The following is a 12,195-nucleotide window of genomic DNA, read 5'->3' on the forward strand; positions in this document are numbered from 1 at the left end:
TTGTACTATTTTTAAATTTAAAATTTTAATCGTATAATTTAATTTTTAATTTTAATTAATTAATTTATATTTATTTATTTTAGATATATATATATAACAACAATATTGAATATTATTTTTTTGTACAGAAATTGTGCGAACGCGAGAATGGCTGCGCGTCGCTGCAACGTAACTTACGAGCTATTATAATATTAATAGTTTCCATTTAATATTGCGTCCGGTCCGGCACGGCGCCGCCGCCACCGCCACCGCCACCGCTATATATATATGAACCTAATATTTCTAATGCAAGTTCCGCTTGTTTACACATTATGGCAAGTTAGGCCATTCGTACTTGTTAATATTCATCATCAATGTATCACTATACCGGCGATAATGTCGTATTCAATTTTTCACAAATATTCATTGACATTTACGTATGACTTATGTAATCACTTGATTAAGATTTAGTGTATCCGTTCGTTGATCCATTTATGTTTGTTATTAACAGAAATTTATGTTTCAAAAGCATTGTTTTCAGTTGAAGTTCTAAAACCTAATTTTTTAAAATAGTTAACGATCGTTTATTTTTCATACTAGCCACTATCACATAGCCGTATTTCAATAATCGTGATGATAAACTTTTTTTGATAATATTTTTGGATAAGAAAATTTGAAATAATTAAAACTTATCCAATTTAATTTTCAAGATTATATACGATAAATTTAGTTATTATTTGAATAGAAATGTTATTTATTCGAGACATCGAGTTATCAAGGTTCGAGTTACCGATAATATACTGCAGAAATTTTTCTCAATTCCAATCCATTAATATCATACAATAGATAAGTGATTATTATTCTTAGATATTTATTTATGCATCTCTATTAAGTTAATATTATCCATATGTTTGAGTTTCGTACACTAAATTTGTTAGCAATTGTTGACTTGTTTTATTATAATATGTATATTTTTCTTGGAAATTATTCAATATTGAAGTAGAAGTACCATACGTACTAAGTATATATATAATAATTTCAATACATAATTAAAGTCTTAATACTATTCATCGGGATATTATTAACTCTTCAATAGAACTTACAGGTGTGGTGTATAGGTACGCTGTAATGGTTAAATAATAGTAAAAAAATAAATATAACTTTTTTATTGCTGATTATATTTTTACCTTTATTATTTAGATAATTTTACCGTTGACGACATTTTGTCTTAATCGAAATATTCGGAAATTTTTATTAACTACACAACACTCTTTGCAGACCACCTTCAATATTGAATTATACTCAATGAAATTTATTGATCGATATTAAAAAATTTGAATGTTTAAAAAATTGGAAGATAGAAAGTTTGACCAGGTACCTATAAAAAACGAAAACTATAGAACGTGATCTAAACGTTCGTAAAATGGTTCGTAGTTTACAAAACTCGTCAGATTTCATATCCTATATCCTATACTTACCTATATCTTAAAAATCTTAAATATCCATCCCAAGATACGGCAAAATCTTCCGAATTAGGAAACTGTTATAAAATAATCTTTCACCTTTTTGTCGAAAAATGAATTTGAAATTTTCAAACGCTATATTAATATGTACACAGAGAACCGAGCTGGACCATCGAACATTGGTAATGTCATTAGTCAGATACTTTTATGCAAACAAATCCAACCGGACTTCAATCAAGAAGAAGTTTGTAGTATAGCCAAAGATAGTCAAGATCTGGCAAAACTCATCCAAGACATGCAAGAATTCCTTCCCCAGCAAGACACTGCAGCTGGTATGTTTAACTGTTTTGTTATATTGATTTTCGGGGAAAGTGGTTTTTTTATTGTTATTATTATGCTTTGTACCGATTAAATGGAAATGGCAAAACTATAATACACTGGGTAATTATAAGTAAAACTCTCTTTATTTGATATTTATTTACATTTTATATTCGAAAGCTCAATATTCAACGAATAAGTTTTCCCTCACCCAATCTCTTTCACACACTAGGCTCTGCCTCCCTTATTTATTCCCTGTACGAAAAAATAAAACGAATTAGTTATTTTCAAAAATTATTCTTTATACATAGTAAGTATGTTCTCTATGAGATTGTTTTAAACATTTTGGTGTAGAAATATTTTTTAAAACATTTATACATATGAGTATACAATATATAAAATATTTAAGCATTTACGAAACATTTACTATTTACCAACATATTTATTTTTAAATTTTACTGCGGAGTTTTCAAATTCATAAAAACTTTCAATACCGGAAGTCTCTTGAAAATATTGCAAATATAATCTAATAAATATTACGTAGAAATGGGAAAGTCTAGTATAGACCCTAGTATTGGGTTGAGATGGAACTCGAATATGGAAAACATATATGGTACAGGTTGAAAACATTTATAGTTATTAAAAATGCATTATCCAACAATGAAAAGGAAAACATTAGTATTATGGTATAGTAAATACTCGTATATTATAACAACAGTAAAAGTAAACTGAAAAATATTTAAAAAAAATGTTCTTATCGTTTTCACATCCGTCCGGGGCTCCAGATCAATTCGGCTAACATAAATTATATTGTATTCAAATTTCACCGAAATATTAAGGCTTAATTAGACTGTTAATCAAATGACTGGTTGTGGACTGCTATAGGTAAATAGATAGACAAATATAGTCAAATATAAACTTAAAACACATTCTTTTTTTTCAATTAATGTATATAAAGTGCAGCTTTTGTCACACTGTGCATAGTTTTCATAATAAATTTTAATATTGTTTCATTATTATGTATTGTTATTGTTTCTGTTGTTAACTCTATTAATGTTTTCAGAAAAAAACGCGGCGTTAGAACCAGAAAACAGCAAATGGAAACGAAAAGGAAGACGGAATTCAATATACACCAATGTCAGTTCATGTTGTTGTTTTTGCAGGCCGACTTACCTTTGATGTTTTATATTCGTTGCATTGAAGCGCACACAAAAAACATTATTATTTTTTCAAGCTCAAAATAATACCACCGTCTCTATTATCAGAGTGTTACAACATTGTTCAAATGATCTGTACAAAATCTTACCTATGTAAAACGATTCTCTATTGAAGTGTAACCATATATTGTTTTTTTTTTTTTTATCGGTGTAAACATCGTAAGTCTAAAACGCTCTACCAACCGTCTACCTAACCACGTCCAAATATGCTTCCACAGTTATTTTTCATTTTCATAAAATTATTATTCGCAACAGTAAGTAACAAAAAATGTATACCCAGAACAATAAATACTTCGAACGATACGACGAATGAAACACAGAGTTTAATGCACATAGAGAGATTCATGTAGTTGATGACGAATTTAATTATATTATTTATATTGTTAACAAACATAATATTAAAAATAATTTAAACTGACACATAATGTTTTATATAATTTATCGACGTGTGTAGTTATACGAATATTTTTAGGTAAATGAAAAATTATTAATTTCCAAAATGTTTTCCAGATGTTAAACTAGCAAAACTTAATTTTTTAAACTTAAAATTATTATTATACGCATAACCGTGATTCTCTAAAATTAGAGATGCAGCGAAGAATCTCAAGAACTCTGGAGTGTCAGCCTAGGGAGATAAACGATTCGTGTGTACAACAAAAAATTTGAATGAAATATTGGATATTCTTTATATATCTCAACCGAACGAGACAACTAACAACTTTAATTATGAAGTGCATCGTGTTGAAAAATTTTTATGAAAAGTAAAATTGAAAAATATTTCAGTATAAATCATTACACGTAGTGTTTATTCATACATATATTGCGTTTTTTTTTTTTATGAAAAAAAGTGATTTATGTTGACCAGGTTTTGATGTTTTGCAGTAGTTTTATATTGGACTAATTTTTCAAAACGATCGCAATGAGCGCGCAAGATGATTTATCGCCACCTCGGTCTTTAGGCTCAGAGCCTTAATTCTGTATGATTTTCACAAATTCCATCGATGTTTGAAAACCACCATTGATTTATTTATCTAAAATCAATCGTTTGACGTCGCCGGTTCATTGCAATCACGCGAAATTGGATACGCATACACTGCGAAACGGTCAGTCTCTCTTGAAAACATGTCTCGATACAACTTTCCATATACACACACACACACACACACACACACACACACACATCTGTCATGGCATAAGAATATTACTAATACTGTTATTATAAATGTATATATCGTTCTGATTTCGTTTCTAAAACAATGATCTCAATAGATTATGATCTCATTAACGAAAAACGTATCGAAAGCAAAGATGACGCGCCGCCATCCACCCCCGGGAATGCACTTTATTTCGGAGGGTTAAAGAACCATTTTCGGAACAGTTATTTTAAAAACACGACTACGCAAGTCGTCAAAGTTAAATTTACGTATTACATTTATTGGCTACATCGTATTTCACGTTGTGGCAACCAATATATAAACATATACGAATTTATATATATTTTATTTGCTTTTAAAAGAAATAGTAACGATGATCTCGTCGTCTTTACAATTTATTTTCCGATTATGACTTTCTACTTTCTCGGTGGACACATGCGTTTTGTCTACGGTAAAAGTTTTTAAATTTAATCAATCCAAATAGCCGAAAATGCTTTCAGATGTGTTTGATTATTATAGACTACACATGCGTATGTGCTGTGTATGTTATCTTTATGCTCTCGAACGAACAAATCCGATTTCAAATTCGGTTCGAGTGTTAGCCGACCACATACTTAATAATAATAATAATAATGAAATTACGTCTGAATTACGTCGATACACAATCGTCTGTATTCTGTTTTTTGGTAATTGTTATTAGGAGAAAGCTTGTAAATAGTTTTCGAATATGATATGCAAAACATCTCATTGGAATGTGTAAACACGTTCCAATAGTCTGTAATAATGGACGGTTCATAAATTCCTTCGGCGTCGACCTATACCCAACCATCTGCACATTTTACCATTTTCGGGACGAACATTCTAACTTTTGTAATGTTATTTTAAAAACATTGCACAGTGACAATAGTACAAGACGTGTTTTTTCTTATTTTTTAAATATTATTTTTTAAGAGAGCTTTGGCACCAAGGCACATCAGTAGTACATGTTGTGTTGTTTGGTAAAGATCAGTTAGATGTAACTTGTATTTGGAACAGTTAACTTTGGGAGAGGTTGCTTCTCTTAGGACGGTGGTCCTGCCTAGGATACGAAATCGCATTTGTGTTGGTTTCTGTCAACAGCCGAAACGCATTCACTTGTTGTTGTGATCAGACTGAGGTCGACCGTTCTTGTTGAGATCTCTTACGTCCATACGTGAGAGGGGTAGGCTAAAAAGAATACCCTCAGGCCGTGCAACGAAAAAAATTATTATTTAATCCGTTAAGACGTATTAATTGCGATGACAGATGTAAAAATAACCATGAAAAGTTGTCAAACGAATTAATTATAGCCGATTATTATTTTCGCATTACTCGAAAAACTTCAAACGTCACATACCCCTCTTCCTGGTCCTTAACACCTGGACTTACCGGGAGATTCTACCGTACGCTCGTACTGCTTTATCTTTATGGTTATGGCGTATCGACGAGTACCACGTGCAGAATTACCGATCATTCCCGTCGCCCTGGTGGTGACAAACAACCGCACATACCATGTAGGATATTGAGACTTAAGAGCGGAAAACGGAGATTTCAGAACTAAAACAGTCCAATATTGAACGACGGTTGTTCGTGGCCGCAGCAATAAGATGAGGACGACGGTATGCAGATTTAGGTATTGTACTATAACTTAGACATGTTTTCCTATCTATATCAATCGTTCTCATAAACTATCAGAATATTATCATTCTGCATTCTACATAATTAATCGCATAAAACCATGGTAAATTCCACTAGGATGGAAATACTCCACAAACCCAATATATGTTCGCCCACCTATCCCATTCGACCATCACGCGTTCTCTCAACAACATTACAATTTACTTTTTGTACCTGTCACTCGTATTAATTATTTGCATTTCTACTGAAGCCGTTACCATATTTTGTTATAATTATACTTAATAATACATTCTTGTAAATGTTTTAATTTTATTTTTATACGTCGGGTTATTGTAAATTTTATTCCCGATTGAAATTATTTCATTTTCATATTATTACGTACCTAGGTACACCTATGATTGATTGTATTTATTACGTATGTAGAGAATGTTTGTTTAAAAAATATATACAAAATATACGGTGTTAACATCCAAATAGTGAATAAATAAGGTCAGTGTTTTAATAGTGCTTTAAAAAATACAACTTCAAATTACAATATTTTATTACATTTTTAAAATCAATACAAACACAGTCATGTCTACTTGAGAATATAATTAATTAATAATTATTATCAACATTTGTAAAAAACCGAATAAACTCTAAGTACTCTCATCGGTGCTTGACTATTAAGCCAATTTCCATTATCACTAATAACATTTATTTTTAATAATCTAGATTTCAATAAATAATTTGAATATAATAAATATATATATTATATTACACTATTGATTATTTATAGTGTACGTAGTACGCCTTTAGGTCTTATGCCATTGTTTTTCTATATGATAATCATTGCTTTGTACCAACATATTATTATATAAAACATATTTTATAGAATCCATTGTGTATCGAGATGCATTATTTTGAATAATATTATTTCTTACGAAATTGTACATTTGTGTATACATTTTAAGTGTTTACTATATATTATAATATTAGTTCGATATTCCCTATATACGACCCGAAGCACCAACTATCACCGAATTATATAAAATGATACTTGTTGTAAACTATTATAATAATAATAATAATAATAATAATAATAACAATGACTTATTATAATATATTATGTAGCATTATATATATTATGTATTAACATTATGTAATATTATTTAGTTTTTAAAAGTCTACTCTAAGAATTCACGATTGGGGGAAATGGAATATTATAGTAACGTAATATCGCATTCGATTTACTCAGCAGAGCATTTATTATCAGTGCTCGACTTGTGGGGGGACGCAGGGGGACGGAGTACCCCAACTAATTTTCAGAAATTTTAGCGTCCCCTTACTATTATTACGCTGTAATCATAATGCTCAGCCAGTTTTGGGGACGTTCTTTTTTTTTAAATTAAATAGAGTCCCTCTTCTTTAATTTTGCCAAGTCGAGCACTGTTTATTATGTGTTATGTTTGGCTCAATAGCTATACGACGTTCACTAGGTTTACTGTACGTCATTTCTACAGTATTGAATTCGCCGTTATATGTAGTCTAGATATTGGATATCGATTATAATATTTATTAATAATTGTTTATTTATTTTTTAAAATTAAATAGTGTTAAATCTTATTATTATAATTATATACTATACAATGTTATTATAATAACACAATATATTAATATAATAGTTGAGTAAAATGTGTATATAAGTAATATCTATTATTAGTATTTTTATGTTTTCATAGTAAACATTTTATGTAAAATATAGATTATATAATTAAATAAAATTAAAAAGAGCCAATTGTAATTTTTTTTAAAATATCTGTATTACTCCTTTGTCGTGGATCCGTGGTTTCCGGTGGAAACAGATCATTTTTGACAATATATTATTTATTACATTATAATATTCTAACTTTAATAATTGGAAACGATGTACGAGTAATATATAAAACGGTGATAATATATAAGAAAATGATAAAAAAAAAAAAGACAACTATATACATTCTTGCAAAAAGATACATTTATAGATATTCCAACGCAGATGAACAACAATTTCTATTTGATACCATAATAGCAAAAGAGTGACGCAAATATCGTATTTTCCATGATCTATCTGAAATGTAAGAACTAAAGTATAAAAAAAACCGTTAACAGAGTTGTTATTCATGCGATATGAATAATCATGTTTTTCAACATAATTTTTACATAAAAAATATTTCTATAATTGTTTATTAGAATAAAAAAAAACAAGATAGTCACGTCATATTCTTTATGTTATGATGTTTGCATTATTTCCGTTTCTGAATAAAAATACAACGAAAATGTGTACTTGACTATTATTACAAATAATAATAGTATCGAAATAAAAAAAAATTAAAATGAAATTATTTTCTATGCAACTTAACAATCTAAAGAATTTTGAAAGGTGTAAGGTGTTTTTCGCAAAATAATCAGATAGAAATTTTTAAAGAAAACAGCAGTACAATAACATGAATCATAAGAAAATATATATCACGTACAGTGTTTTGTTTATCTTTCCTCGTTAAACTGAATTTTTTTTTTTTTTTTAATAAACTATAATAGCCTTTTCTGATTGAACGTTTCCTAGTTATATTATAATAATACAAGATAAATACGCTATATAGCCTTTTAAAGCAAACAAAATGACTCAAGTAATTTAAAATAAACGGACTTTCTCAATTATACCCAACAATATAGAGATATTAACTAATGCTATACACAAAGTTAAGATGCGCAAGTAAATACTTAAATATCTTTATTTTCCTTTTAAAACAATACCACAGCTATTCCTTGATTTAAATAATAAATAGTGAATTACCCTAAGTGTTCCGCCCATCCTTTCCTTAATAATACAATAATTTCCTTCAACCCTATATTCCATACTTCCGCGATAATTCAATTATATAAACGTCCTTCTGTTTAAGGTCTAACCATCGCCATATTCAATTACTTTTCAATTATGAAGTCTGTTCAAAAAGTGCCACCATTCTATTTTTAATAATTACAAAAATTAAATTGAATATTATTTAAAGACATCTTCTTCAAGATAAACTTCTCCAACTAGTGATCCCAACAATCGTGCCACTTTTTGATAGTCTTGTGGAATTGTTCCGAAGTTATAGCTTTAAGTTATATTACTGTATTTGCTATTATTTTCTCTACATCTTGTACAAAGTACTAACTATTGTCCTTTAAGCGAAAGTTTTATTCTCGGGAAAAGAATCACATAATGCCAGGAAAACAGAAAGGATGTAGGACCACTGGTATTTTTTTACTAGCCAAAAATTCACGAATCGACAACGCTGAACATTGTGGTGAAGAAACTAAGTTCCTCTTGGCTATTTTCTGGCCACTTCTTACGAATACTCTTCCGAAAATAAATTAATTCCTCTTTATAAAATACCTAATTTACTGTTTGTCCAAGGAATTCAAATTCATAATGAACAATACCTTCAATATGAAAAAAAAACAATTATCATTGTTTTGACATTTAAACTCATTTGGAGACCTTTTAATGGTCGATGGGAAAATTTTGTTGGAGACACATAGTTGAATATTTATTTATTTATAAACGGGTAAGAATCCTTTAGAACATAAGAACAATAGTACAGTAAGTATTAATAATTACTTAACAAATAAAATGTAGAGAGCCAAATTCTATGTAAGACCTAATAAGTAAGAAATATAATATTTTCATAGATTTTGTTTTTGTAAATTTTCTGTTTCTGTAAATGAAACCTAACATTTTGAAAGCTTTATTAATAAACAAATGTACGTGTGAGGATCAAGACATGCTATATTCAAATACAATTCCTGAGTCTCTGGTAAAATTGACTCTTGTAAGCATGGTCAATTAAGTAGTTAAACAAAATAGATTTATGAAGGCGAGTGAATGTAATGATACTATATTTATTGATTAGTTATTTATTTATTAGTTAATTACAGTCAACTTGCGGTATAGCGAAGTTCGATACAACGAAAACCTCGATATAACGTATAAAATTGTGATACCCTTAAAAATCTCGTGATATAACGAAAAATTAAATGTATTTTGGTCCCCTCGATATAACGAAGATTTTTTGGCTAAAGTTCACGCGATGTAACGAATTTTTACAATTTTGGAGATTGATACTCCACGTCTTACGAGTTTGTTTCGGCTATTATTATGCGATAAGATGTATCGTTTATATGATACACGTCCTTTAAATGTAAATTGTATTAAATATAAATATAAGTTTATTGCTTTCGACAAAGATTTGGCTGTCTGTGGAGCTCTCAATGATGATGAGATTTTGAATAAAACTGATGACGAAGAGCCCCCGTAAGCTCGAATGAAGCAAAATTAGATCGCCGCGCCGTCTTAAATTTTTTACAAAGACATAATATTGACGACAGTGTATTTTGTAATATTCTAAATTTGGATAACACTGCTAACCTAATTGCTTTTGATGTAATGAATTTCAATGTAACGAACTTTCGATATAACGTACTTTTTATATGATCCCTTGAAATTCGTAATATCGCGAGTTGACTGTAGTTAGTTATTTTTATTTATTGATTTGTTTAGTTTATAAGCTTGTCCAGATTAGACTGTACATTTACTGCATCAGAGAGAGATTATATTTTGCAAAATATGTTGGCATCATCGGCAAATAATAACAAGTTTACTGAAGAATCAATAACAGTGGGTAAATCATTAAAGAACAAAATGAAAAAATGAGGGCCCAAATGAAAACCTCGGAGTACACTCGAACACAAACTACAATAATTGGAATAAAAATAAATAAATTTACTGCTTCGGTATGACAAATAACGTATAATTCTACCCAACTTAAAAACTGTCCTCTGAAACCAAAAGTTGTTAATTTCATGAAAAAGTAATATGTGATTAACCTTGTCGAATGCTTTTTGGAATTCTGTGTAAATGGAATCAATTTGAACATGATTATTGAATTAGGTTAAAATTTTTATTTTATTTTTATTTTTTTTTTTTATTTTATATTACATTACGGGACTAGCCCAAAGTATAATTAAACGGAATAAGATAACAGACAAACATATTTATAAATTAGGTAAACAAAAATTAAGGCTTAATGACTAGAGAAGTTCTCATTTGTTAAACGCATCATTCGGTGGATAGGGTGGTTTCGGCCATAGTTAGTGGTGTGACGAGGAACGTAGTAGGGGGCCATTAGCCTGGAAGATTTACTTGGAACACGAAAGTTTACCTCAGCGAGAAGCTCGGGAGCATTTATGGTATCATTCGTAAATTTATTAAGGAAGTTAATGTTGGCTAAGACTCTTCTATCGGAAAGACTACTGAGTTGTAAGTGGAGCAAGACTGGGGAATAATCATGAGGTTCATGATGGATATTAAAAGCAAAGGAAGCAAAATTAAGGAATTTACGCTGAACATGCTCAAGTAGGGAAGAGTCTGAGGTTGTATAAGGATCCCAAAGAATGGAACCATATTCTATTATCGGCCTTACAAGCAAACAGTATAAATTTTTGAGAGAATAGGTTAGATTGAAATTAGAAGAGAAACGTTTTATAAAACCTAAAGTCTTTAAAGATTTATAGGTGACGTGCTCAATGTGGGAGTGATAGTCTAAGTCGGAAGTTAGAAGGATACCCAAATCTTTCTTTACAGAAACTCGTGTTATGGAATGGTTGTTAAGAGAATAATCAAATAGAAAAGTAGCTTGGCGTCTAGTAAAGGACATAATCTGACATTTGCTGATGTTGAGGCATAGTCCATGGTTCTCTAACCAGGTTTATAAACAATTGAATTCACTCTGGAGGCGTATACAATCATCAATGGAGTTGATACGTGAAAATAATTTAACATCATCAGCAAAAGCCAAAAAACGGCAGTGCTTAAGAGCTGTATTCAAGCCGTTAATAAAAATAGCAAATAGAATAGGAGAAAGATGACCACCTTGAGGGACCCCCGAAGTAACGTTTATAAAACTTGAGCGACAATCTAAAATTTTTACCCATTGCTTTCTCATAGTTATGTAGGATTTGAACCAAGATAGTAGCGGTTCGCCGAAGCCTGCTTTGAAAAGCACATCAATGAGAATATAATGGTCTACTTGGTCAAAAGCTTTGGAGATTTCAGTGAAAATTACATCTACTTGAGCATGGTTTTCAAGAACCTGTAAAGTGTAGTTGTTAAATACGATACTATTGAGAGTGGAGGATCTATTAGGCCGAAAGCCATATTGCTCATCAATAAGAATAAAGTTAACTGGAGATTGAATACTACGGACAACTAGGTATTCAAAGAGCTTTGCAAGGTAACTTAAAACAGATATAGGCCTGTAATTACAGATGTCATCTTGATCTCCGGTTTTGTGGATAGGAGTAACAGAAGATAATTTCCAAATGTCAGGGAAGATGCCGTCATCA

General features: G+C 30.1%; 2 protein-coding genes across 3 annotated transcripts in view; one reads left to right on the forward strand and one right to left on the reverse strand.

The window, feature by feature from the left end:
- LOC112682463 overlaps positions 1-3,255 on the forward strand; it is a 242,905-nt gene extending 239,650 nt beyond the window's left edge. Inside the window, exons 4-5 of one of the 2 annotated variants that reach the window (XM_025553067.1) lie at positions 1,598-1,774; positions 2,824-2,939. In XM_025553067.1, coding sequence (XP_025408852.1) covers positions 1,598-1,774; positions 2,824-2,939 — 293 coding nt within the window. Of the gene's footprint in view, positions 1-1,597; positions 1,775-2,823 lie in introns of both variants that reach the window. The other variant, XM_025553065.1, reaches the window with a different exon arrangement.
- A 7,619-nt stretch (positions 3,256-10,874) lies between these two features.
- On the reverse strand, positions 10,875-11,507 carry LOC112682489. Its single transcript, XM_025553104.1, has one exon. It carries the CDS (start codon positions 11,505-11,507, stop codon positions 10,875-10,877), a length of 633 nt encoding a protein of 210 aa, XP_025408889.1.
- Between the last annotated feature and the right edge of the window lie 688 nt (positions 11,508-12,195).

Source organism: Sipha flava, unplaced genomic scaffold (assembly GCF_003268045.1).
Source record: "Sipha flava isolate LNK unplaced genomic scaffold, YSA_version1 204_pilon_pilon, whole genome shotgun sequence".
NCBI classification, from domain to species: Eukaryota; Metazoa; Arthropoda; class Insecta; order Hemiptera; family Aphididae; genus Sipha; species Sipha flava.